Below are 27,814 nucleotides of genomic sequence, written 5' to 3'. Positions count from 1 at the left end.
TGCCAAGTAAGGATTTGTCACTTGTTGCTCGGGCCACAGTTTGTTGTGCTATGTTTTGCTGTCAGTCACTTCAGAAACTGTCTTGGCAACTTTTGTAAAAAATGTGAATATCTCACTTTAAAGTGAACCAAACACAGGTAATGAGGAAATGACTGGGGACCTTTCAGTATCTTTTATGTAAACTAACTAATAACAAAAGCAAAAAGCCAAGAAAATATATAAAACAAAAAACGGGGTCCTCTAACTGGCCCTGAATCGCAAAACTTCACAAAAAAATAAAAAAATAAAAAAAATAAAATAAACTTTATTTCACAGGTCTGTAATTTCCACATAATTTCCTTTGAATTTCCAAGAAGTGTCTATGTAATAATTATAGGGAAATAAGGTGCTGAATTTAATAATAGACTTAGTGGTGACAGTGTGCAGGAGTTTCTTTTGTATGATATTATGATATCATCCTACTATGCTCTGTCTACCAGGTATGCATGGTGAAGACTTAGTTTGTACTAATTATAGAGAAAATACAGTGTTGAAAGGCTACACCTCTAATTGGTTAATTCCAATGAACTGTTTAACTTGTGGACTCTTTTACATCATGTAGAAATGCTAAATTTGTCTGTGGGTAAGCACAAACTTCCATATACATTGAGGAAGATTTTGACAATATTAATCTAGTAATGTCTAATAATTACGTGGGTTAAAAACTGGGGTTTTTTAGTGCCACATTACATGTCTCTTTCAACATAACCTCCAAATAATTATCACAATATTATGGACCTGTAAAATAAAGCATTTTAAAAAAAAAAAAAAAAAAAAAAAAAATTCTGATCCCACTGACTGAGATTCCAATCAGCAAAAACTGCTGGGTTACTCAGCATCCCAGCAGCCTCATTTTAAGACTACACAAACTCACTAACACAACCCCTTTTTTTTAATTAAATCTACACTTGCACAGTATCTCAATACCATATAAAGAGCACAACTTACACGCGCCGATTTTTCATGCGTCATTAAACACAAACAAAGGGAGTTCTCTTCATCATGTCCAAACTCTCCCTTTAGTTCTTTGTAAGCCATAGAAGGTAAGGCCTATACTCATCATTTGATAAAGGTACAGTACAACTGTGATGAGTTTATTCTTGCAGGGGACCTGGTCAGTAACCATGCGACAGCACTGCCACAGAAAACTACAGACGCTATCATATATTTGTCTAAGGGATCAGCAGAAGATAGTTATGGAACAACATATATCATGAATAAATACCCGACACAAAATCAAACTTGCTTTAAAAAGAATATCTTGACATTATCAAAGATTCATTTTCGATACCAGGTCCTTGACAAACTATGGGACAAATGATGAAAAACTCATTGTTCATTGGTTTTTATCCTGTTATTGTTATTTGAGAGCCACTGGTTACAAGTAAGTGACAACACTGACCATCTTGATTGTGTACCACAGACTGCTGATTTAAAAGTGCTTTATAGTCACATGGTTGGAGTCTAATTCAAATTTCAAATAAAGATTTTTTTAGGCCAGGACTTGAGCAGAAACTTTGGAATTTACATTTCAGGCACGTACAATGAAAGTTTGTAGAAAAATATGTTTTTGGAGTACTTTAGATAAGACAATACTCCAACATTTTCTCTAATTATAGGTTTAGATATTTTTTGTTGCAGAATTGACATTTTTTTTAATACTGGAAGGAACAACATGGTATTTAATAAAAATATGATCTACACTGTATGTCCATAAGCTTTAAAGACATTCACATTTTACATGACTATTTAGTTTTTCTCAGACACTCAGTTCACAAAACCCATTCAGATGGAGCAGGGCTCTATATTTGTGCTTTACAATTAGTGATCCAGTTGCAGTTCTTGACACTCCAAACTTTAAAGCAAGACTATGTAACTTTCAGAAACTTTCTTCCTCTTGCAATTGAAACATTGAATTCATAAGCAATAATACACACCCTTGCTCAATTCAGTACACAAAGGGGTTTTTTGCTGCCACAGCCTTACTTATGTGGTTTATGGTTAATCTGAGCAAACTTAAAGTAAATATGGCTCTATAATACACATTACTGAGTCAGTTTGCTGACTACACGACTCGTCTCCACTTGGGAGTGTTCCAATTACTTAGCATTTTAGCTAAATAGTAAACTGTACAGCTGAAAGCTAACGGTAGCTTAGTGTAGCATTTATCTAATACCAGCATTAGCATAATACCGTCAATTTTTAGCTGGAGTAGCTGCTGTTCAGTAAAAGTTACATAGTCTGGCTTTAACAAGAATACAGTGAGAAATGAGCAAGGAGAAGCTAAAGAGAGCTCCATGTTCATTGTCCGTAATAAGCCGGTTTTGTTAGTGGGCAGCACTGCATCTGCTGGAAGGGAATTATTTTCTAAGGCATCTGCAACGGTTTCAGCTACGGAAGCAATCGACGCACACAGGCGTAGCACAGCCTGTTGTTATGGTAGCATTTTGGTTAGTTAGCTAGCTAGCTTGTGAATAACATTGGGCACTTGTGTAGAAATCATCCGATGCTTCAGTGCGACAGAAGCGTGTGCTTGATGTGCACTGCGTGTACACCGCTGTCACTGTGGACTCAGTGGAACCAAGAGAATCAAGAGCACAAAAGACTTTCTGGCCTCCACAACAAAAAGTACATTCCACTGAAAAAACCCTAGGCTTGGTGACTGTCACTGCTATCCAACATAATCATGCCTATTTCTGGACTCCATTAGTAAAACTGTCTCAGTGCCCTGATATCACCAACATAACAAAAACAACAAAATGATGTAATTGTCTCGGCTCCAAAAAACATTTCACTTCAAGACTGCATATTTTATGACATTTCTGTCACATTATTGATTCATACAATACAGAAGTATGAAACAATTCTCTGTCCTGTATTTTGGGTACTCCAAACACAGACGCCTTGATGAAACATATTCCCGCAGGACAGTATTGTTGCAATTTTGGTCTTGCAGTCTATTTATCAAAACTCTGATTCATGCTCAAACTAAGTGAGATACTAACAGTATCAGGTGAAGCACTGGAAGATTGTATAACATTACATTTTATCTGTATAGAGCAGCCACTACAGACTCTGTCTTCAATTTGCATCAGTACTGCAAAATCCTTGAAGCCACTATGTGTAGTATCTGGAAATTCTGGCAACAGAAACACACAGACCGCACCAATGAACAAATAGTACTAATGTCATTAGAGTAATTTGAAAGATGCTACCAAAAAAAAAAAATCTACACACAGTGGCATTTAACTACCCCTTACATGACAGTGCAACAGTTGACTGTATATGTGCATTTTCTATTTGGCTTCGGCTCCAGACTGGTATTGAAATTACAGTATTCTATGAGATAAATGAAAGTGTACTTGGCCTTTAGTTAGAAGACATTTATACCAAAGATGGAACTACTGCTGTTTTTGTTCAAAGACTCATTTTCCAACTGGGAAAGGATTTGGATTAACATTATATAAACCAGATGAATCTCTGATTATTTTTAGCACGTTCTCAAAAACTTGTTCATATGCCCTTTCAGTGTTGCAGTCAAAAACACAAAACTCAGTGTATTTCCTCTTAACGGGGAGCATAGTGAACTGATGCTAAAAATATTCTCTGAGTATGGAGACTTTTGTAACTAAAAAGCTACAAAGCATAAGGCTAGAGGACCAGGCACATGGAGCCCTTGGCTTGCTCAGATAATGGCAGAGAATGAGTGAAAACTACCTGCTGGTGGAGGGGGTCACTCCAAACTATTTCTACCTGAAAACTGCCTGCGGAGCCAACAAAGGCTACCTGTATAGCCCCTTGTACCAAGCCATTTCCTCTCAATGTTCAACATAACAAATACAAATAAGCAACGATAACATTATTAATATTAATTTAACACCACAGGACACCTTTAGTTGACAGGGTTTTTTTTTCCCCCCATCAGGATTTTTAGCTTTGAGACATAAACTCCCGTTCATTAGTACTGGAAGATCAGCCTAAACCTGCTACATGTTTCTAATCACATCCCTGACTCAACTGATGCGATGAAGTATTTGACTAAATTTTATCTAGATAAATTGTAGAACACAGAAACTCAAATCTTACACTGTCATTTGATAAAGGATTTCACTCTGGCAACCCTGATCACAGACTGTTCTTGTCACAATCACACATCCTCTCTGGTCATTTCTATGAATGAAGTGTGAATGAATAAGAGTGAAATGGAAGCTAGAACAGGAACTGCTTTCCCCAGACCACAGGCCTCTGGCCCAGAGTCAGTAACTGAAAGGGATACAGTTCACCTTGAAGCACTAGATGGATGCGTACTGATAAGAGTAGAACACAGGCTGGAGGCAGCAGAAATTAAGTGTCGCTGTACGCTCCTGACAACTGAGTTCAATTTACACTCTGCATGAAACACAGATTTACGGTAGAAAACCACATGGCTAACATGCAAAGCTTTAAACTATACTCATTAAATAACTGAATCAGTTTGAACAGCATTGCGGCCACTCATAACTCTGTGTGGTCTAGTTATTTCTATAGGGAGAATGACTTCTCCTTCATGGTGCCCTATGCAGTTTAGTTATTTCATGCGATTAATGCAGAGGTGTAAATTGAGCTTCAAGACTTCACTGCACAGTTTGATACAAGTAACCTCTTTTATAAGCGCTGAGAGGGTAGAAAGTTGCCACGACAAATTTCCCATCGAAGGTGCGGCCTGTCAGCAACCTCTGAGCCTCTTTGGAGTCACTGGAGTTGGCATACTCTACAAATACCTGGTGGACACACAAAGGACGTGGATGAATTAGTGGGTGAATGTGGCTGAATGTATGTAACCTTGACCGCCCACTGGATGTGGGTGCTCCACAATCTGGTTGCACCATGGCCTCATTGCAGTTCCAATGTTCAGTGTTTCAGAAAGAGGACATTTTCTAGCAGTCTGTCCTTTAGCAGACATATTTCATATTGATTGAATTTTTTGCTGATATTTAAGTAATTTACAAGATTACTGAATTTGTGTGTGCTGCACATGTAGATGGTTATTTGTGGCTGTACTTCATTTTACTTGGTTTAATGACTATCTATCTCTTTCTTGAATTGTGTGTATTACAGTTGCAGCAGAAAACCCGTCTGTCTGTCTGTCTGTCTGCCTCCCTTCCTCTCTTTCTTCTTCTCCTTTCTCTCTGTCTACAAACAAGAAAAAAATAGTTTTGCTGTGTATATGTTATACAATGTCAGTAACAAACGAAATACATCATTAAATGTTAATTTAAAATCAACTGTCATTTAAAAAGGGCATTTATATACATTAACAAGTTAATGGCAGAACGTCATCTCCAGAGGCCCCGACAGAGCCAGAACTCATCACAGCTCCACCCAGTGGATATTGGGGGTAAGCGAGTCAAGGAGAGAACACTGTATGAGTGGAGTAAAAGTACTTGAACCGAGTTTGTTGTGCTACTACCCAATTTAAGTCTGCATGTCTGAAACAAAGCAGAGGCTTTCTATGATGAAATCGCTAAGACTGTCATTAAGGAATGCCTGGATCTCCTTAATTCTGAGTTGAATTGAACATTTTCTGAAGATCTTGGTTGATAAAACAGTCTTACCTGTCCTTTCCCTGGGTTCTCCTTGGGGATGAGCAGAGAAACCACTGAGCCATACTTCTGGCACTCCTCTTTCATGTCCTCCAGGATATCTGGGAACAACCATGAGACATTTTTACTCACTTTAACCTCTGTAAACTGGGTAGCAATTCAGAAATTAACAAATTACTTCCTAATTCAGTGGCAGAAAAAAATTATGTTGTACCTTCATACTCTTCTTCATTGTGCAGATGACTGTCGTCAATCAGGTTGAGCAGACGCAGGACAGGAGAGGGCAGCAGAACCAGGTCCTCGATGTGAGGAGCTGGCACACACACACACACACGTTAATAAGTAAATAAGGCACACTGAGAGATATGTTAATCTTGGTAGATGCCACAGTAACTGACACATACCGAAGGGAATACTGAAGAATGGGCTCAGCAGGGCAGTTTCAGCTGTGCATCTTTGCTTTGGGTCATTGAGAAGCATGCTGCAGACACAAAGTAACAAAGGCCCAATCAATACCTGGAGACGTTATACAGACCAGACTATAGTCCTCTGCTCACACAGCAGGCAAGACTATTTCATTATACAGTACTGCTCATAGTTTACTAGGTTAAGTTTACCTTTTGATAAGGTCTCTGAGGTGATAGACGGGGATGGCAGGGCACACCAGACTGTTGCTGGCAAAGATATGGTCAACAATGGCAGAACTGTTATCCTACAGGAGAGGGAAACAGATTGCACAATACTGTTTTAATATTGCGAAAAGGTGTCTGCATTATTAGACTTTTCCTTGCTTGCAAACCTTGTAGAAGGGATTTTTTAATGTTGGTCGGTTCCATTAAATCAATATCATCAGTCTACCCTGGGCTGAACTTTGTCATACCTTCCACTCCTGCGAGCGGACGGTGTCTTTGAGTTTGATTCCTGAGAACATCTCTAACAGGATAATGCCCAGGCTCCACAGGTCCACAGCGGCCGTGCAGCCCAAGTCTCCCTCCACCTCCACCCCGGCCTGAGCGAGGCTGTTCTGAAGCTCAGCTTCCGGAGCTCGATACCCATCTGTCTGGATGTACTTGACATCCTGGAGGAGGCGAGGAAGAGTAGGAGTTAGAAATGCAATACTCAGCTATCCCAGCTCCTTTTTTACTGACCTTCAAATGCTCAGACACACCAACCTGGTTTCCCTCTTTGAAACTGAGGCCGAAGTCGATGAGCTTGAAGCACTCATCATCAGCGCTCCAGAGGATGTTGCGTGGCTTGAGGTCGGCATGGACATAGCCTTCCTTGTGAAGGAAGGCGAGAGCTTCCAGGATATCTCTGGCACAGTGCTGAACAAGCCACATGGAGTGGCCCTGCTGGGGTCTGCCAAAAAATATCATACTATGAATTTACACAAAAAGCTCAAGCCTTCCTAAATATATGAAGGCTTTACGGTGACTGCATCCACTTTTATTCATTCTATTATCTTTCCACTATTTTTGAGACATTCTCTTAGTCAAGGTCTTTTTTTTTTTCGCAGTTGTGATGGCCACATGAATCATGTACCATACCATTCTACAACAGTCTGAATGCTCTCTGACAGACTAAGATTCTGGGATGAATTTTTGGGAACCTAGTCACATTTAAAGGGTCACTTCCTCCAAATTTAAACAACTTTTTTTCCCCCTACTTACAACTATTGGTATCTAAAACACAGAACTCGCTGTCAACAGTTTTCCCTGGAACTAGAAATAATCTGTGAAAATATTATCGATATCTAGGTCACAAACTTTCCTACACTCAGTGTCTTCAGTCTGTTAACAAAATACATGAGCGCACAGTTCATAATAAGAGGATTGGGCCAGTGATCATCTGTATGGGAGGCAAAAACTTTTTCCATAAAGCTATTTGCACCGCTTTGTTTGGCTTTATACGTAATGTAGGATATAAAGGTACAGGTTATTTGCAACTTTGTTTTACCCGTGGATAGCAATGTGCACTGTTTTGAATTAAGCTTTTAGTAAAGAATCTATTACTGATACAATGTCCCAGTGCTTCATTACACCATTATTATTGAGTAATTTTTTTGATGCTCTGAGAATCCCAAACAAAATTCCTTTCATCTCCATTGTTTTGGGGAGCCAGTATATGTTTTAGAATGTATTTAAAATACATGAGTACTGGCCTTCAGAAACCCACATACATTATATGGTATGTCATACTATTCGTGGAATCTTTACATGGTGGGGCTAGTCTGATGAACTGGCAAACTGCTACAGTCGGGGGTCATACATCCGAAGAAATCACCTTACCCACCTACCAACCTGGGTACCACCGCTGCCTCTCACCAACAGCTCAGACACACTGACATCCAACAGCTCCAGCAGAAGACAGTGGGTGGAAACACCCATACAGCTGTGGTTGGTGAACACCCCGTACAGTGTCACTGAAGGGAAAATAAATCCGTCATTACAAACAGCTAGGCCTGTACTGGTGCATTCACATCATGTTGACGAGACAGTAAATACGACCTTCCTGGTGGCCAGCAGCATTCACATACCATAGCTTAGGAGGATCAGAAAACCTCTGCTGATCTTTCAACTCAAACCACTCTATTTTAATAAAACTTTTACGATAGAATTTCAAAGCTATCTGTTGTCAACCATTGTGGGGGGTTTTTTGTTGTCGTTTTTTTTTTGTTTTTTAGTGGAACAACAACCTGAGAATTTGAAAGACTGACATTTTTCTAATGGAATTTTCTAACTGAAAATTGTATAATTGAACTTGGCATTTGCTCTATTTAGACGATGCAACAAATAAGTGTTAGATTCCACCTTGAAAACTTTTTCTGTTATTAAAAGGACTGTTATAGAAAGGTTCATAGCAAGTAACGACATTTCATTTCAATGTCAGCATAGCTAGTCGTTAGTTTTGATGACGGACTTTAATGCTACAATTCTACAGGAAGTAGTCTAAGCACATTCTCTGCCTGAAACAAACCTACAGGGCTACATGTTTTCACACAGTAAAATAATGTTGTTACCGATGTTTTTATGTCCCTGGATGTCCTCCAGCACGGACCTCTCCTTGTGATACCCGTAATCTCCTCCCTGAGTGTCGGCCTGAAACTCCTTGACAGCGGCGGTGGTGGCCCTGCCTGAGCTGACCCGGTACACCGAGGCCGAGACTCCCTGGCCGAGCCGCGACTGGACGGTCCATATTTCGCCGAATATCTCGAACAGCACCGGCTTCATGCTCTGGTCTACGTTACCGTGCGACGACATGATGCTTTCCGGACGCAGTGCCTGTGCCTTTGCGCTTGGCTCGGAGGAGCCGCAGTGAGCCATTGGGCAACGGTAGACGGGAGACAGGAGACGGGAGGAGAGGAGCCAGCTAATTGACAGGTGGGAGCAGCTGCAGGATCATTGCGAGTGAACCGGGCTCTAACGGCGCCACATAAAACTACAAGGACAAGTCAGCGGCAGCTAGCAGACAATCCGCCTGTACCCGCAAGCTTGGTAAAACTACGAACGGAGCAATATCCGAGCATATTAGACTACTGTTTGCTTACTGGGGCTGTCAAAATGAGTTCACGCCGGTCAACTAACAAAAAGTTAGCTAACTTAGCGCCTCCAAATGGCTAAACTAGCCGCTGAGTTTGATCCCTAAAAACAAGCCACATCCGCGACGCGCAATAACACGCTTACCCCATAATGTACTGGATATTATTACGGCATCTTAACTGAGCCTAACAACGTGATGAAGTTATTCGGGTTCGAACACAGTGAAGTTTCACCTGAGTTGTAAACCCACTTTGTTGATATTTATCTTACTTCCGTTCCTGCTCTCCTCCCTGCAACATTCGCGGTCCATCTCGACCTGCAGTATGCTCCCTGTCGGTGAGGAGTTTCACTTACACCATTTTATTTTCCCTTTAAACATTGTTTCCATTAAAAACCGTGAAAGCGTTCTCGCATTCCAGACTACTACATATGAAATGTAGCATTGTCATGAGTTCTCCTCCTCAGGGGTGTGCGACTTTGAATTGGGATCAGATGAAAAACTGCTGCACATATAAAATCCACTTGTCACTCTTGAGGGGTTTGCTTTTTTGGCTTTGCCAGTGCTTCCAGAAAAACAATACCTTATACAGAGCTGAGGAACCGCTCTATGTTGTGTGCTGCATGAGATTTTGGTTGCTCTTATTGTTCTCTAATGCAATGCATTCATTGATTTTATTTTTTGGTTTTACCATGCTAAAACATAAAACCTCCGTTAAGCTTAACCATCTCCTAAAGGTCACACCTAAACATGCCAGCCCCAACCTAATGCCTTTGAACCTATGATAATGGATGTCATGTTTCAAATATAACGCCATCACATCAAAATTTCAAACGGGGTTTTGTGTTGAAATGTGACTCAGCTGCATAAAGAGAGAAAGTTTTCAGCTTTTCTAGCTGTGAAATTATCTGCCAAAAGTCACAGCCATATGATTTCACGATAAATAACAGTAACACAAATATTAAATGTCATATTTATTTTTTATTTATTTTTTTTGGCACATTTTTATGTGCGGAAATGTTAAAGGCAATCCAAGATTCAGTTAAAGCCGTTTAAAACTAAATTAAACTTTCTCAGCTGAGGCAGTTGTCTCCGCTGGAGAACTGACCGGTATTTCCACCGGAAACAGAGGAGTCATCATCCCGGAAAGGCAAATCTCAACAAAATAAGGTATTGTTTTTGAACACTTGGCAGAAAACGGTACTCTTGCATACTTGTCCTGCTTAGGAGGGCTGTAAGAAGAGGGCCTCGTTCGGCGTCGCAGGTTTTCAAATCTCGAAACAGTAAGTGTGACTTACACCTATGCGGAGGGAGGCTGCCTGTTAGCTGACGTTTTGTAAGTTTCACGACTGAGCTGGACCGACAATGCGGTCGTTAGGATGTCAGGTTCTAAAGCAGATGCTCCGTCGTTTATGTTCTGACACCGGCAGGAGGGCGAGTAAGTCGGTAAGTTTTACAGTGGACAGTCTTGAACATTGTAGCTTTGGATAGAAGGCGGCCAGGAGAGTTAAGTGAAACGGGAGAGTTTGAATGGGTCATTGGAGGAACGCTAACGCTAGCTAGCTCTTATTTCGGACTAGAGCTTTAGCAGTGACTTGTTTTTCAATGGACAGTTGTTGTTGTTGTTGTTGTTGTTGTTTTCCCAGAGGAATAAATGGCACCGTGACCAGAGAGCGAACCCACAGAGGGATGTCACAGCTTCCAACCTTTGTCTCAATAAACTGTTCACCGTCAGCCAGTTTCTTCATATTGCATCACCCCCCCGGCTCGCGGGTGTTGGACCTTAATATCTGAGCGCGTCTCCCTCTGACAATAATCTGTCCCCGGACGGAGTTTTCCCACATTGTGAGGTGTCAAGAGCGGCTGAGCTCGAGGTCATTATCAGTGAGGTGTGGTTGTCGCGCATGACTCCACCGGAAATCATGGGGGCCCCCCTCAGCCCCGACACAACGTAGCAAAACCCTCATCTTTACACGGAAACGGTGACAATGGTGACGGTGACTCTGGTATGGTATAATATCCCTGGCTTCCTGTCTCCCAATACCAGTATAGTGCCGTGATCAATGCCCTGTCCTCTGGCATTATATGGTTACCACGTTGTAGCTCAAAAACATACGACACTGTTGCTTTAGACAGTTACGAAATTTCTGTTGATAGCGTTTGAATCTTTGACCCCCCCCCCCCCCAAAAAAAAAAAAAAAAATCAACAACACCTTCACCAGAAACTCAGTTATTCCAAGAACAATAATGCCTGTTAAATATAAAACTTTAAAAGTTTTAATCTTTGCAAACTCTTCAACATTATATTTAAATAAGTGAACCTACTGTGTGTGCTGATATGTATGTTATGTACATTATTGCTGTTATTTTTAATTGTTGCTTTTTTTTTTTTACTTTTTCTAGTTATGTATGGTCATGTCATGGAACTAAATAATGGAGCCTAGTCCTGCATTCCCTGAAGACATGGTAGATTTCCAAAGTCACTTTGGAAGAAATAAAAAAAGAAAAAATGATCTAACAGTTGTTCCCACCCTTTTGACTCCTTAAAACAAGACAGCCTCTTCTTTTGCTATGTCATCATTAGTTGCATCCGGGCTGTGAGGAAAACGCAAGTCAGCACTTCTTAGTCTTTATTGGCAATCAAGCCCGAAACTGCTTCCTTTCAGGTTTTGTTTATTTCTGTGCAAAACTAAACCCTCTTCCGCACATCTTTTAACCAGAATAAGGTCTAAGGTCAGAATAAGGGCTTCTCTTCAGTTAATGTGCTAGTTTAACCTGTGCAAATCACCAGCAGCTGAAAGTGCAAAATAGTTCCTCGCCCTAATATTTCCACCCAATACAGATTGGGTTTATATAGCCTTAATGCACAGCAAAAACAAACTGTATTTCTAAGTAAGTAAAATACTATTATATTTAGTTATAGGATCAAGTGTGACTTGTTTGGAGTATGGATTGGATTATCTATTGCTAATCAATATTGTAGCAAGAGACATAGCAGCAGTAGCCATGGTGGTTCCATGGTTAGCGCACATGGCTTCCAACTTGAAGTTTGTTGGTTTAAGACCTGCTTGGGCAAGGTGTTGCCCGTGTGCAGTTTTGTTATCTAGAAACAAGAACAGCACTAATCTTATTTTAAGTCATTTGATCTTGTTTTAAGAATTCTGCTGGCTGGGCATCTTTCGCGTAAGTCTATAGGGCATTTTTGCAGTATGTTTGTCTTTCATTACAGCAGTAAAATTAAGCTGTTTGGCCGATGCTTAATCACTATGAATTAAAAGAAGCGTTTTGGAAACGGATACACTCCCAGTTTTTAATACAGCAATATGAACAGCAGTAAAATATTTCTCATCAACACTGTGACTCCTACTGAACCTCTCATGACTTTTGTCTCCTCCTGTATTTCCATCAGGGATTCATGCCCTTTCCATGGATAATTGAAATGGAAATACTGTACTGCCGGTCCTCTTGCAGTACAGTATCATGCATGCAGATCTCTTGCGTTGTTTAGGCTTTCTTAAGCATTGATGTCTATTGTTGGTCCATGGCCACTGCAGGACACTTGATCATTTGACGTGAATGGCGCTGTGCATTGCTTACACCATTGAAGCTTATTCTGGATTTCTCTGTTGCAGTTTCCGGAAAGGTTTTATTACAGTCTAAATAGCCAAATAAGGCCAAGAAGAGGGCTGTATCTAAAATTCATGTTACTGCAGCTTTAAACATCCAAGTAAGCCAAGCAGCTCCCCTTACTGACTGAATCATGCTTGCCTTGTCCTTTTTAAGGTGCTTCTGAAAGGCATGAATGACTTTGCAGTTCTCAACACAGGGCGGAAGATGCCCCTGCTTGGCCTGGGAACTTGGAAGAGTGAGCCAGGAAAGGTAGATGCTGCGCGATTATCCTCTTGTTTTTAATATGTTTGATAAATAAGTTAATAACAAACAGATACAATCTCTGCCTTTTCAGTTCCCCTCTTTCCTTCATCAATGCAGAAATATATCTGTAATGTCAGACTTTATCGCCGCACGAATCCATATTTTTATATTAACAATGGAGCAAATTACTTTGTGTAATGTGAAATGTGTTGCTTGTACTGACAACTACACAGAGAACGACCACTAGACTCTACAGTCTATGGTGTGTTTTGGCGTCTTTCGGCTCATTGTTATGGTTTCATTAGACACAACTTTACTGTTTTGGTTTAGTCTGACAGCTCTCAGCATTTAATTTACAGCCACAGCAGACGGCTGTTTTAAGCAAACAGCTCTGTACCCAATGCGCTGAGAACCAAATAACAGTCAAAGACAGAGAAAGACAAAGGTAGGGATTTACTGGTGAACAAATTTAGCAGCTAAAGAGGCAGATAGTTCCCACCAGGAGTTGATAGTTACCAAAAGAGAGCTAAAAAGAAAGCTAATATTGGACCTACATTTGCCAGGTGCACAGAGACATAGCTGTAAATGAATGCTAATGTTGCTCTGTGTCTGCTGGATGTATAGGTAGACACCATATCAACCATGTCAACTTTATAAGGTGATAATATTTCAGCGTTGCATGTTAGTGCACCCACATGGCCAAAATATCATTTAATGCAGCTGTAAATACATAGGTTTTACAGAGACCTACGGATCTAAACAATTTCATTTTCCAACCAAATTTGGAAAATCTGATAGACGTTTCGGTTCTTATGTTTCCACCTATTTTTAGGACAAACACTGAATGTGAAAGATTGAATGTGCACTTACTGAACATAACCAGCTGATGTCCGTAAATAATCTGTTATTGTACCCTTTCAAGTCAGTGCTTAAACTTAACAGTTGTCCTGTTTACCCCATCCCAGGTGAAACAAGCACTTATTTGGGCCTTGGAGGCTGGGTATCGCCACATTGACTGTGCAGCCGTTTATGGCAATGAGGTTGAGATTGGAGAAGCCCTGCAGGAGACTTTTGGCCCCGGCAAGGTAAAACTGCGACACCAAATTGCATTAAAAAGTTCAAAGTTTCAGTGAGAATGTTTTTTTTGTTCTATAATGCAACATAACAATAATATGTCATTTTAGGGTAATCAAGACCAGATGCTGAGATCTGTTCCAGATTTCACTGTCTAGCCTGTACTTTCTTACTGTATCTCTGTTATCCTGAAATTTCAAGACACTCACAATCCTTCCATAAAAATTTCACCACGTGTTCAAACTGTATCTGACATGTTGACTGTGCACCAGTCGCTGAGGAGAGAGGACGTGTTCATCACATCCAAGCTGTGGAACACCCGACATCATCCAGATGACGTGGAGCCAGCCCTGCTGAAGACCCTGAAGGACCTTAAACTGGAGTACCTGGACCTCTACCTCATCCACTGGCCCTACGCCTTCCAGTGAGCTCAACCTACTCCAAGGTTTAATAATGAGATCATTAACTTGTTATCCTGAGAAAACCACGTTTTGTTTTCTTGCGATAATGAGATAACTACAGCATAGTCAAGAGAAAACATCTTTGTTATCCTGAGATAACTAGGCCATCAAGTCATTTCAGTTATTCCCTGATAACAAGAAGTTAACTTGTTATTTTGAGACTGTGGGATTTGAAAATGATTTCTGACAAAGAATTATTCAATATAAAAAATTGAAATTATGAGACTGCATTCATCTTCACGCTATGTAAACCTTGGAGTTGTACTTGCAAAGGGGCCATATTTGAAAAAAATTATCAGACAGGAAAACTACATTTTTACTTGTTTTCCACTTCAGTCTGTCCTTGGTTGCTTTTAATCTCTCCTTTAAATATGGCCCCTTCTTTGTATCCACTAGACGAGGGGATGTTGATTTCCCCAGAAAGGAGGATGGCACCCTGCTATATGACGACACAGACTACAAGCTGACCTGGGCTGCCATGGAGAAGCTGGTGGGGAAGGGTCTCGTCCGATCCATCGGTCTGTCCAACTTCAATAGTCGGCAGATAGACGACATCCTGTCTGTGGCCAGCATCAAACCAACTGTCCTACAGGTAGAGTATGTTTGTAAAGATAAAAAAAGTTTATTTCAACTGTCCCAAACAGATGAGATGAGAAAATAGCTGAAAAATGTCTCAAGTCACCCTGGTGCCTCTGTATTTTGGTTGGACAGGTGGAGAGCCACCCCTACCTGGCCCAGGTAGAGCTACTGGCCCACTGTCGGGACCGTGGTCTGGTGATGACGGCCTACAGCCCTCTGGGGTCCCCTGACCGGGCCTGGAAACATCCAGATGAACCTGTTCTGCTTCAGGAGCCTGTCATCGCCTCCCTCGCAGAGAAATATAAAAAGACCCCAGCTCAGATTATTCTCAGGTGGTTTCACTGTTCAGTAACCTGCAGGTGTTCTGCATTTTTTCCAAACAATACTCCTTTTCTCACAGGGCATTTTTTGATTTCTTTAGACATTATATTTCTTTAGATCAAAAAAGTCTCGGAAGGTTTCAAATTTGAGCTCTTGAAACAATTCTTAAATCCCGTTGTTAGAGGTTTTCACATATTTGAAACACAATATGCTTCCCAACCTCTTTACCAAATACCACACAATAGCACTTAATGTACACGTTTGTGTACATTAGCCAAACACTGCTGGTTTTAAAAGGTTGATTTCTTTCTGCGTTTAATGTTTTTGTATTGATTCCATGTAGCATTAAAGTTTATATTCCTGAAACCTTTTATACTCTGATCCACCAAAGGTTAACATGAAATCACAAACAGAAAATGTTTAATTGATGTCCCACCTTTATCGGAGACATACACTTGAGCTAGACTGATATATCGGCCCATTTTAGCTTATTGCAGATATAGATGTGTGTATGTAGTTGCAGCACAGAAATGCCAAACTAGTTTCAAGGTAATTTAGAATCAGTGTCACCTATACAAAGTTTGTTTGTTGTTTTTTTTTTAACTTTAAAATGTCCCAGTCATCGTTCTTTAAATTAAACAAATCTAAGGATCTGTATCCAGACCTTCGTTTATGTTAAAAAGAAAAAATACTGTAGACTGATATATCCTTATCAGATTTTTTAAAACTCCCAGATATTGACTATACTACAGTGTCAGGCTCAAACAGAGTAGGAACATTGGAGAAAAGTGACTTTGACATGAAAGTTGAATATGCAAAACAACGCTGTTATGTGTATCAATAAGTCGTTTATTTATATGCCTTATATAAGTTGTAAACATTCACATATTATCACCGTATAGAGTTGATATAGCAAACACATTAGCATTTATTTGTATGTTGTAGCCTAACTACCAGAAATCATTTGTACAGTACTACTACCTTACATTATTTGTCAAAGAGCATTGACAGGTTTATTTTTCAACTGTCCAGTGTCCAACTCACATAATTTTCTATTAACCATATTTAGATTTTTTTGTTTTGTTTGTTTGTTTGTTTGGTTTTATGTAAAAAAAAAAAAAGTCAGGCTCTATTTAAAAACAACCAAAATGACACCTAGTCTCATGCTTTGAAAAACTGTTTACATCATGGTCAGGTATACGTGATTTGTAGTAACAGGGCTTAAATATGCAGTAGTAAGGTCAAGGAACTCTCCGGTACCTGTACATTTGAAGACAAAATTGTTGTATTTGCAGGTGGCAGGCACAACGAGGAGTGGTAACCATCCCCAAGAGTGTGACAGAGTCACGCATCAAAGAGAACATTCAGGTGGAAAGAAATTTTTAGTCAGTTCCTTTTCTATCATGAAGCTTGGTGGTTTGATGGTTTCCTTAATCATATTCTAAATTCATTATATTCTGCTATAATGTTCTGTTTTCAGGTGTTTGACTTTACCCTTGAGGCAGATGAAATGAAAAGTATGACTGCACTGAACAAGGGCTGGCGTTACATTGTACCAATGGCTGAAGTAAGTGGGTTTTATGTACTTTATCCCATGTTAGGTATTGACAGTGTTATATTCTAATCATCCTGTCAACTGGCAAATTTAATGTCCTGTCTATTTCGCTTTGTAAGAGATCATATACAGGAGCCTTCTGTTATCACAGATTAAGTATTCATCCTCATCATCCTGCCATATCTGAGTATGATTTTAACTGTATAGAGGTTGTATATTGTATGATGATCTACGTTATCTTTATAAGGCTTTTATCCTGGCAATAGTTAAAAGGGACAAAATTCAACATACGGGATATTGGCATAAAATATTATGGACATTTTAACTTAAATTCTGATGTAAAAGCAACAGTCTGGCTTTGAAAATAAAACAATGTTTGAAGAGGTGACAATCAACCTATTACTGAAGAGCAGAGGGAAATGTTTAAGCGTTGGTTTGGATCTTGCAGGTGGAGGGAAAGCGTGTTCCCAGGGATGCAGGACATCCTCACTACCCTTTCAACGACCCCTACTGATGACTCACACTACAACCCAAATTTGTGCCTTCAGCAACCCCATCAACACCACATCACTATCCCAGATCACTAATACATTTTTCTGGATCCTGGCATTGGAATTTGTCTTCAGATCATTTCAAGTCCTGCACGTATCATTAGAACAATTCAAGTTACTGTCGGTGATGAAGACTGGAAAGTCTGTTATGGCTGTATACATACTGTAAGTGTTATTTTTTAAATAAACATTTTGTTACTTCACGTTGAAGTGTCTTTATTTGACCAGTCGATTCTTTATGAATGAACACCTGTGGAACAATGTATTGTTGTACAGTGTGGAAATTTTACTCAAATTATAAATGTACATCGGTCTGGACATAGACACAGTATTCAAATGCAGATTGAGTTGGTTTCCAACATTTTGACTGTTTCTATGGTTTCAATCCACTGAAATGGTTCAGTGGATTTTAATATTTAAATTTAGAAAAGCAAAACATCATTTTTGTTATTCTGTTCATCAAAGGTAGATGTGCTTCTATCCATTAGTAACTTTTAAATAACCACGGTGTTAGAATGTATAGCTGTGTAGATGAAGTGGAAATTGTAACTGATAATAGATAATGCTACTTTCAGGAGAGAAACCATGTTGCCACATTTTCTGATTTTTTTTATGAATGAACACCTGTGGAACAATGTATTGTTGTACAGTGTGGAAATTTTTAATACATTATTCCCTTGTTTGGGGTCTATTTTAAACAATGCATTGTTACAGAATGACAGTGATGAAGGTGTAACACTGTTCGTTATTTCCTAAGAATGTACAAGTGACAGCATGGATGCTTTATATTATTTCACCAGCAAAATGGGAGGTGTCATCTCCTTCAAATCACTCAGTTAGTCCCATCTAAAATATCCGGTTCATTCACGCATGCATATCACATGATTTCAAATTACACAAATTTTAAACTGAATGTATGATATGATTTTCTGACTGTAGAGACTCAAGATCTTAGAGTGCACTTTACACAAGAATGAGTTCAAATCTTCGTAGCATGTGCTGTGACTGATGAACATGCTTATTATTCCATGGTAGAAAAATACTATTTAATAATGTGTAAATGCTATTAAATCTTATAAGAAGAAATGGCAAATGTCTCTTGCTTTGCACATGGGGGTTCAGTGATCCAGTTTGACTCTGCATCAGCTGTCACGTACACTGGTGGGCTCTCATCTCCTGCTGCACCTCCTCTAAGGCTTCCTCCATTGTGAGTCTGGGAGGTCTGTGCTTGCGAATGTACTGTGGAAAGGATGAAGAATGGTTGTAGACAAATGTGTGTGAATTAACTAAAGCTTAAAAAAAGGCACATTTTAGTCTTTTTAATACAGTCTGGAGTTTAAGTGTCATGGCAATTTAAATGAAGACTGGTTTCGGTTCCTTTTACTTGTCTGTCTCATTACACTGACTGATACTCCACTATAATGACAGACAGACCAGCTTCATCACTGTCAGTGAATGCGGGAAAGTTGTGAATGCAGTAAATTTCCTGTCATGCAGAGAGATATGTGGTTAGAAAATACAAATTAAATATTCAGCCAATGAGGCTTTGACCCAGTCATTTCCTTTGTTGAGCCAAACTTTGCAGTATGAAGCTATAATTCTGGATTATTCACAACTCCACCCTAGGAGGTCAATGTGTGTGTATGTGAAAGTAGTAAGCTTTACCTCCTTGGTGTCCTCCAGCGTGGTGTATCTGTAGTTCGGTGGCTCCAGGCTCTGCACCAGGCTGGAGTGAAGGTGTCGGCGGCTTGTGATGAACCGTCGCGTCATGGCAAGCTGCTGTTTGAGCATTTCATTGAGTACAGATACGGCTGGATTGAAGGTGCTGAGAGCTGAGGAAAGGACATGGGGCACACACATATAAAAATAGTACTGTGGCTAGAGCTGTTTCCTGACTAGTTTAATATTTAGCATTAAGACATTAGGTTGGTATCAATCTTCACAACTCAGCTCAAAGAGCAATTAAGTATATTTCCTAAAATATCTAACTATTCCTACGATGAAAATATTTTTGCAAGCATGTTTCCAACACTAGCACTTACATCTGTAAAGAGATTGTTGTTAGTGGCTTCTTTAATTCATTGTGTTAGCCACTCAGTCCCAAAGATTTTCAACAGCTCTCCTACATGTGTCATTGCAACAAAACTGAGGTTCAAGTTCAGGTTCAGAGAGTATGCTCTCTTTTAATTTCAGTTCTCTCTCCCCCCTTTTAACTATAAAAGATGTCATAAATGTTGTAAGCCTCACAACGTGCCCTGCAGCATTCATCAAAGATGTTCTTTACATCTGATTAGTGGAGCTGCTCACATGAATTATATGTCTTTGTTTTGATTAAAGTAATTAGTCCCAGTAATGTCTCAGACAATGTTTTATTCCAAAAATATCATTTAATTTATTCCACAGATGTCACAACAAACAACACTGTGTTCAAGTATAGTCCATAACATATTTCAATAAGGACCACAAAATGCTTGTTTTCTAACATGGGCTGAATCAGCTCCAAGCCGCCCTGCAAAGGTCAATGGCATTTCAACAACAGATGGCGCTACAGCAACATGATAAATATAAATGGCCCTACCTCAGCGGTCATGAGCCTGACTCAGTTAACGTTTGCATTATTTTTGTTGAACAAAGCCCAGATTTTCCCCTAAAAGACTTCTCCAAAAATCATGGCCACCAATTAGCAAATTGGCATTGTTGTGTATCTCTGCCAAGCGTATATTATGATGTGGATCTGAATTCAGGTGCAGGCTTAAAACTACTGAACATTTTCTATCATCAAAATACTCATTTTAAAGGATTGAGTTCCTCCAGGATTTCTACGTGTATTTAGGTTGTATCTTATTCTCTGTTTAATTGGGTCTTACCTTCCACTGTTTCTGCACTGAGAGCATGAGCAGCCACTGGGGGGGGATTCATGTAGTTTGTATGAGGTTCAAATGTAGCCATACCTGCAGAGAAGGACAGTCAGAGATCAGAATAAGACACAAGTTGTTGTTGTTGTTGTTGTTGTTTAGTCTTAAGCCTGGGGTTATACTTACTGTATATGATACATGTAGCCATCTACTTTCAATATGTCATGGTCAAATTAATCCTGATAACTTGACGATTAACATAAATAAATGTGACAATGGTAGTGATGCAAAGTGGCCTCTACCACATTTTAAAAACGTTAATATAATGTATCGCAGACTAACCAGTTGTCCATGTGTAAGCCATGGTATCAGGCTGGGTCTGTACCGCTGCCTCTTTCAAAACCTTTCTGGCTGAAGCATGCCTCCTCGACTGGTGACACGAGGTCCAGCTGCTGTTTGATACTAGAGATCTGTCCCTGCTTCGGCTGAGTGACTTTGATGTGTGACTGAGATCTGAGGTCTGTGAGGTTGTGTCCGAGAAAGTGTTCAAGTAATCATCTTCTGTCCTCCCACAGGACACGTCTGAATTCGAAGCCTCCTCTCCGACCTCCGATACCACCTCCCCTCCATCTCCATCTCCTTGCAAGTGCTCTGAAACCTGGCTGGCACTATAATTTGGCTCTGTCCTGCTCTCACTCTCAAAGTCACTTTGGTAGTCCAGCACATCCTCCTCTTCCTGCTGCTGCATCACTTCCTTCTCCTCAGTTCTCAATCTTGGTGGCTGCTGATGTCTGTTCTTGGATCCAGGAACACGGCTGCTGTGTTTGGCTTCTTTCTGTTTATGCAGCAAAAAGCAAACTAAAACATCAGTCCTTCGGAGAATTAAAAAACAAAACCCAGCCAAAAGGGAAATAGCTCAAACTTACTTCAATTGATTTATAAGACTTTTTTCCAACTTGTGGACGCATAAGAATAGCTATCGTAATCCTTCTGGTATCATTCTCAAAGCTGTTATCTCCCCATATACAATGAAGACAGGTCAAGTCAGTGGAGTCAGTTTTATTTTTAAAATCCTATCATTAGATCCTTGATTTAGAAAAGGAAAAAAGATCTACAATTCAATACTAACTCAACAACAACAGTCTTATCAAATGGGGGTGCTTGGTCTCAGTGTTGCCATCTGGGCATTTTTGGTCACTTGGGGTTAGTGGAACAAGCTGTAAACATATCATTGAAATTTTGTTTCCTTGTATCATGTTAGCAAACATTGACTACTTACACATCCAACAGACATGGAGGAACATTAGCATTCAGGTGAAATTTTTTACTTTTAGCTAAATTTTGCTCAATCCACACGAACTCCTGAGTGGAAGATCTGGCTCTTTAGCTGCCACATACCGCACTATGTACACCAGCTATCTGCTAACTTTCAGGTAGTGTACAGTGGGTTTAGTAGAGCTTGTTAAATAAAATAAGGTGTCTGCTGCTGGAAACAAGGTTGATGAGAGCAGTGAGACTGAACCAAAATAGTAAAGTTGTGAGCTGTACAACCAAAACAATGAACCGAAAGACACTGAAAGGCTTAGAGCTGAGGGGAACTACTGATTTGGATGACAATTCTCTATGGGTTCATCACTACAACCAACATCTTGCCCATCACACATAGTAATTGGGTCCATTATTATACACATTAAAAATATTCATTAGCACAGCTTTAAGTTAATCGAGGTAAACTGGGGTTTTGTTTAAAACCTGTCAAATGTCTGACTGCTTGGTGTGAATGTAAAATTATGGCCGAAATGTCAAAATGACCTGAACAAGAACCAGGTTGTTTTTTTCTAAACTTTTCTGTAAGTCGTATTTGCTTTAATACCATTAATCATTTCAATGTAGTAGATATCCAAATAGCATTGTACAATATATATACAACTATCATGTAATATATTACTGCAATTTATCGTATTACACTGCTCTTTAGGAATTTCTGTCATTCCCCACCTCCTTTCTTGGTGTTTCCTCTGTAAATCCAAAGGTAGCAGGGACAAGGTCATCTAATGTCATCACATTTATCTTGAAGTCTGCAATAACACAAGATCATAATGTTTTATAAAATGTAAGTGTATATCCACACAAATGTCTTTTGTGCTACTGCTAATAAAGCATTAGGTATCAAACATACATTAAAAGCAATGAGTTTTATTGAAGGCTGCTGTATCAGTGATTAAAATCTCATAACAGGGTTATGTTTAAAAGAAGTACGTGCCAGAATGTATTATAATACCTGCATAATTTCTCATTTCTAAGAATGGTGCCTAAACATTTTTTTAAAAAGCTTGTCCTAAACTTTGATGCCCTGCAAAGCAACTCATTTGTCCCATTCTTTGTTAATACTCTAGAGAGGGAAGGTTCATGTACCTTGTTGTCCATCTAAGATGCATGAGAGTGAAGAACAAAAAAAACATGTTACTTCTCTTGTATGCAAAATGATAAGCTGAGCATTTTAACATCAGTAAATCATTAAAACAATAATATTGCGACACTGGTATAACTGGTATACAGAGGGGAATTTAATTTCGAGTGACTCTTAATTTTATTAACTATCTGCGATCTGTCCTTATATATCTGATGCCCTGGTGAACTTGCCTCACCTTCAGAAGAAACTAAACTCATTTCACTGTGGGGATCTTCAGAGCCAGGCCCCACAGGGAAGAGCTCCTCCAGGGAAAGAACCTCACTGCGGCCAGACATAGAGGAGAGGGAACGCTGTGGACTGGCCACCCTGTGAGGAGAGTTCAGTCTCCTTGGAGGGGAAGAAGAGACACGGGGAGGAGAGGGGGATGGAGAGAGCACAGAGGGGCTGAAGTGGGCCTGACCTTGGCCAGTGAATCGAAAAGGAGAACTACGGTGAGAGGGAGAGGCAGGGGAGCGAGGTGGTGTTGTGTTAGAGGGGGACAAGGGACAAACAGCAGCAGGAGGAGGTGTGGAGTGGACCCTCTGACTGCTTTTGCTCAATATCTGTAAGAGAGGAAAGCACAGCAATGGTGTATGCATGTTTTGCACTGTAAACAACCACCATGTTAAAATACTGAGCTTATGAGTCTGATTTGATGAGATATATGCAGCCTCCAAGTACATGTTTCTGTGTTGCAGCTTGCCCTCTTGAAGTTTAAAACTGGTATTTTAATCCACCAGGTTGATGCATTTTGTTTTAAAAATTACACCCATCTTTAAGTATCATAATTCTGTAAAAACCACAACTCAAAGCTATCATTCACATACAGAAGTAATTAAATCAGCACAACTACTCTTTCCAGTGATAGCTGTTTCTCTGATTCCTGTCAAGCATGGATATATATAAATAATAACAAATCTATTTCGAATATAATGTATAAAAAAAATGTTTCCGCTCACTTCAGCTCTTTCTTCTTTTAGACTTTCTCCGGAGTCTTAAAAGTAATCCGGTTCATTGTTGTCTGTACATTCATGGCTACAATGCCAATAGTACCTGCTAGTAGCTAATGCAGCATGACATTTCATACTGCAGACCTGCAAAATGTACTGTAGACAAAGAGGAAGAGGGCTCAGATCACAACCAACCCACTAGCTGTGTCCAAAAACAATAACACACACTAATACTAAGTAGATTTTTGAATATGGAGTGGGTTTTCCCGCAACAAGTACAAAATTAATTGAACTCAAAACAGTCAGTAGGCATACTAAAACATGCTTGATTTTTGAGTGTGCTTGTGAGTGCACACTATTGCCCTGCAATCCACTGCACAAAGGAAATTGAGGAGCAATTCACAGTGGCAAAACATAATGCACTGTAAATAGTGGATGGTTGGGAAACAGCTCCAGGAAGTCACAATGCTATTCCGAAGTACAAAGTTCATTGATTTATTGTGTACTAACTCCATAAAATGGTATACTAGAAAATTTGTATATAATACATTCTGTGTAAGATTACTATATAGTATGGGATTGGGACACATGTACTGACACCAGGATTGCATTACACTTTGTGTCACCTGAAGCATGATTGGAAATGTAGTGGCAAACTCAAAAAATGTACGTATTTTACACTGTCAGTACATGTTCTGACAGAATTAAGGCTCTAAATTTCCCATCAAAATGTCGTTTGCCTCATATACAAAATGATTGCTGTGCTGAAAACCTGTGAACATACAGGGAAAAAAAGTCTAAATTTGTGTGTACCGTGCGAGTACCCTTGAGAGCCACGTCAAAGACAAATTTCCATTGTTTTTCTGAATCAAAATCATTTTAATTTGTGTAAAAAAAAATTCTCTCAGAAAAACTGTTCTAGAACATGTGTAGAACCACTGATGTTTGGGCTGATGGCATTAGATTAATATATCCGGAAAATAACAATATATAGCATGTCTATCTAAGACGTGTAACGTCTATGCCAAAAGGCTGTAATTAAATTAACTGAAAACTAAGCAAAAAAAGCCCAAGGTTCAAAGTTGAAAGGTACCTTATCCACTGTTCTCATGGAAGAGGGTCGCCCTGGTCGTAACACGCCGTCGTCTGTTGAATCCAGAGAGTCTCCAAGCAGTTTCCTCATGTCCTCTTCATCACTTTCCAAACTCACACCACTCACTACTCTCAATGACTTCATCTCCATACCCGCTGAAGGGAACACAGTACCAGCAGCTCTGGACCTGGATCTGAAACCCATATCTGGGCCTTGTGGAGACCCAGAAGGAGCAAAGTTAGTACTGTCAAATGCCACAGCTGCCTTGTTCTTGAGGAAACGTTTCCCCTTCAGACTCTGGTCACTGCTGGACGTAACTGAGATTGGCACAGATGCCTCCCGGGAGTGGGAGGCTGCCTCTGGTGGTGGTGAGATTCCCTCTCTGGCCTCTTCCTGGGCCTGCTTATGACTGCGGCTGCGGCACTCAATTTGAGCCAGTCTACTCATGGCAGCAGTCTGGGAGCCATGCTGAGAAGATGACACATATCTGACCAGATGGGGTCAGAGGGATGCATAAAGAGAAAAAAGTTTCAGCAGTGATTATTTGAACGGAAATTATTTTAATTGTAGAAAAGATATTCATGCTTTCCACTCCTGTGCTGTCATGTGTTTCTTTTACATCTACAGAATCATACCTTGGTTCAAGCATCTGCTGCATCTGGTTCTTGCTGACGGGTGACTGGCTGCTGTTGGTTGCAGGTGGTGGAGCCTTCTTCAAGAACCTGGTCCCTCCTCCTCCCAGAGAGCTCTGAGGTCTGAGGTCCTGACAGGAGAAAATAAGACGGGCTCAGTCAGATTCACAAAAAGGGGAAGCTTAATGTCAAACTGGCCTTACAAACATCCCACTGAGGTAGTTTCTAAAGTTCCATTGCATTTATGTCCTGAGCGATACAGCATCAAGTACAATAACTTCTAACGTCGTTTACCTCGGTAAACCCCCCCTCTCCTCCCCGACTCTTCCCAGGAGCCACAGTGCTCGCAGTGTCAGCTCCATTCTCAGGGGCTAAGCTGACCGAGGACAGGTCACTCAGATCTGAGAATAAAGTGTGGGTATGTTGGGGAGCAGATCCGGTTTTCATAGACCCACCAACAGCACCCTAGGGAGAAGGGGAGGAGTGTTGATACAAGTTTCTGGATCCTTTACATTATGAAATGGCTACTTCGCTAAACAATCTGAATACTTCTTCCAGCACTGCTAGCTGCGCTGATTTACATATCTCTGCATCCCCATTCCAACACGTCGGAGACTCACCGTACGTGCCCGTGTCGTGTCTGTCGCGCCCGGCGTGGGCCCGGCGTCTCCTCCGCGGTTCCTCTTCGCGGAGAGCAATGCCTGAGCTCGGTCCAGAGCGGAGCTCCGACCGCCGCGTTTCCACATCTTTGAACCCGTGGCTCTTCCCAACGCTGCCTGGCTAACCGTCACTCGCCACACTGTCTCCGCGCCATTGTGCCAGCAGCCGGCCAAGTTTGGTTCTGCTGCATTCTGGGTTGGGGACGGTAACGGTAGCTAGCTAGTGGCGAAAAGCATGCTAGCAGCACACGGCGCACTTTAATAAAAAAAAGTCTGTCATAGATTCATTCGGAGACCCATCATGACCCTCTATAGTCTAACGCCCAGACTTCTATCTAAACAACGCCTACTTTGTGGATGGAAACTACTCTGGCGTCCGCTGTTTCCATGGAGCTTCCTTTTTTTTTTCGTCTTCTTCTTTGTCTTCAATGATGGTCAATTCCTTACCGGAAAGTTAGCGCCACCGGCTGTTCATTGTGTTTCCTTGTGTAAAAAACAATTCGGTTCTGTGTACGGGACCAACCTATTTGAAGATATAAATGATACTTTCAGAGGGAGAAGAAACAGTTGTATGAAGCCGAAGTCCTACAGCATTATCTCTTTTCCGTTTTTTTTACTGGTCACATTCTCATGTGGGCTCTTAATGACACAGAGATCACTGGGAAACAGTTGCATGAGTGACAGACATGGGAGTTTACGTAATGTTTTTATGCCAAACCTGCGTACTTGACACCAAATTACAACCTCAGGGTGAAGAGAGAAAATCCGCTGCTACTCCGCGACGACCCAGTTTTACCAGAGTTATTTTAAAGTGTTGTAAAAAATGAATCTGAGAATTATATATTGAGGCGAACAGCCACGCTTTACCTTTCGGGTAATGTCCTTAATAACGAGCTGCAGCCAGCAGCAGAGACACGATCAAGTTCAGGACACCTGGCAGTAACGTCGCTCAGCTTCATCACTCTGTCCATTTAGACACCACAGGTTTCAGTGTCTGAGAGCCCCTTGTCTACACCTATGTGTAATTACAATTACATTGTTTTAGCTGTACTTTATGAAGGAAAATGTCCCCTGCTGTTTGCAGTTCTCTCCCAGAGCTTTAGTCATCAAGCGATTCCCTCAACATGTTTTCATCAACCTGGCCTTGGCATTGTTTCTCTATTATTCAGTATAAATAATCTAGTTTTAAGACCTTAACTTGTTTAGTTTATATTGAGCTCGCGTGTTGTGTTATTATGCTCAACCAAATTTCTTGCCTTTTTTCTGCATGTCAAGTTATTAACAATCAGAAAACCCCAGGCAGGTAGTATTATTCCATCACAGGAGAGCTGTAAGGCTGCAACCTACAGTTTCATTATCAATACGTCTGATAGTTTTCTTTAACAATCAGTTGATTGTTATTGTTATTGTTGTTGTCAAGAACCCAAAGATGTTGAGTTTACTATCACAGAAAAACAAATATTCAGATTTTAGAAGAATCGCTCATCAAAATTGTCGCTAATTAATTTTCGGTCAGTAGTCTGACGGACTGATCAATTAATAATTTCAGCATGAGAGTACTGGTTGGTTTCTGGTGCCTGGGGAAATAATGAAACTGTCAT

General features: G+C 40.3%; 3 protein-coding genes across 7 annotated transcripts; 1 reads left to right on the top strand and 2 right to left on the bottom strand.

Moving 5' to 3' along the window:
- Window positions 1-847: 847 nt before the first annotated feature.
- Window positions 848-8,975, bottom strand: uhmk1 (U2AF homology motif (UHM) kinase 1). Its single transcript, XM_040128540.1, has 9 exons — window positions 8,641-8,975; window positions 7,914-8,043; window positions 6,794-6,980; window positions 6,502-6,699; window positions 6,239-6,333; window positions 6,026-6,102; window positions 5,836-5,934; window positions 5,634-5,722; window positions 848-4,799 (listed from the first exon to the last, which is right to left on the bottom strand). Exons 1-9 carry the CDS (start codon window positions 8,942-8,944, stop codon window positions 4,653-4,655), a joined length of 1,326 nt encoding a protein of 441 aa, XP_039984474.1. The 5' UTR covers window positions 8,945-8,975; the 3' UTR covers window positions 848-4,652.
- On the top strand, window positions 8,892-17,775 carry akr1a1b (aldo-keto reductase family 1, member A1b (aldehyde reductase)). Of its 5 annotated transcripts, none has more exons than XM_040128544.1 (9): window positions 8,892-9,001; window positions 12,942-13,037; window positions 13,997-14,116; window positions 14,378-14,529; window positions 14,963-15,158; window positions 15,278-15,477; window positions 16,762-16,834; window positions 16,947-17,033; window positions 17,470-17,775. In XM_040128544.1, exons 2-9 carry the CDS (start codon window positions 12,957-12,959, stop codon window positions 17,533-17,535), a joined length of 975 nt encoding a protein of 324 aa, XP_039984478.1. In that variant the 5' UTR covers window positions 8,892-9,001; window positions 12,942-12,956; the 3' UTR covers window positions 17,536-17,775. The 5 variants fall into 5 exon arrangements, with proteins under 5 accessions (XP_039984478.1, XP_039984479.1, XP_039984477.1 ...); XM_040128545.1 differs by lacking the exon at window positions 8,892-9,001 and adding an exon at window positions 9,009-9,115; XM_040128543.1 differs by lacking the exon at window positions 8,892-9,001 and adding an exon at window positions 10,224-10,328.
- A 55-nt stretch (window positions 17,776-17,830) lies between these two features.
- On the bottom strand, window positions 17,831-26,612 carry c6h19orf44 (chromosome 6 C19orf44 homolog). The gene is made up of 10 exons (XM_040128953.1): window positions 26,175-26,612; window positions 25,849-26,019; window positions 25,558-25,685; window positions 24,923-25,409; window positions 23,076-23,442; window positions 22,426-22,505; window positions 20,770-21,262; window positions 20,440-20,523; window positions 19,238-19,404; window positions 17,831-18,811 (listed from the first exon to the last, which is right to left on the bottom strand). Exons 1-10 carry the CDS (start codon window positions 26,298-26,300, stop codon window positions 18,722-18,724), a joined length of 2,193 nt encoding a protein of 730 aa, XP_039984887.1. The 5' UTR covers window positions 26,301-26,612; the 3' UTR covers window positions 17,831-18,721.
- Between the last annotated feature and the right edge of the window lie 1,202 nt (window positions 26,613-27,814).

Source organism: Xiphias gladius, chromosome 6 (genome assembly GCF_016859285.1).
Source record: "Xiphias gladius isolate SHS-SW01 ecotype Sanya breed wild chromosome 6, ASM1685928v1, whole genome shotgun sequence".
NCBI lineage: Eukaryota > Metazoa > Chordata > Actinopteri > Istiophoriformes > Xiphiidae > Xiphias > Xiphias gladius.
This window is presented reverse-complemented; position numbering and strand designations above follow the sequence as displayed.

Excerpts from the sequence above, each read along its gene's own strand:
- c6h19orf44 (XM_040128953.1), bottom strand. The coding sequence starts at position 26,300 with ATGTGGAAACGCGGCGGTCGGAGCTCCGCTCTGGACCGAGCTCAGGCA. Across the intron at positions 22,506-23,075 it reads GAGTTTAGTTTCTTCTGAAG|ACTTCAAGATAAATGTGATG; the intron begins GTGAGGCAAGTT and ends GTGTTATTGCAG. Across the intron at positions 21,263-22,425 it reads AGGAAACACCAAGAAAGGAG|AAAGAAGCCAAACACAGCAG; the intron begins GTGGGGAATGAC and ends CTGCATAAACAG.
- akr1a1b (XM_040128541.1), top strand. The coding sequence starts at position 10,524 with ATGCGGTCGTTAGGATGTCAGGTTCTAAAGCAGATGCTCCGTCGTTTA. Across the intron at positions 10,605-12,941 it reads GCAGGAGGGCGAGTAAGTCG|GTGCTTCTGAAAGGCATGAA; the intron begins GTAAGTTTTACA and ends GTCCTTTTTAAG. Across the intron at positions 14,530-14,962 it reads CACTGGCCCTACGCCTTCCA|ACGAGGGGATGTTGATTTCC; the intron begins GTGAGCTCAACC and ends TGTATCCACTAG.
- uhmk1 (XM_040128540.1), bottom strand. The coding sequence starts at position 8,944 with ATGGCTCACTGCGGCTCCTCCGAGCCAAGCGCAAAGGCACAGGCACTG. Across the intron at positions 8,044-8,640 it reads CCAGGGACATAAAAACATCG|TGACACTGTACGGGGTGTTC; the intron begins GTAACAACATTA and ends TTTTCCCTTCAG. Across the intron at positions 6,700-6,793 it reads GTTTCAAAGAGGGAAACCAG|GATGTCAAGTACATCCAGAC; the intron begins GTTGGTGTGTCT and ends CGCCTCCTCCAG.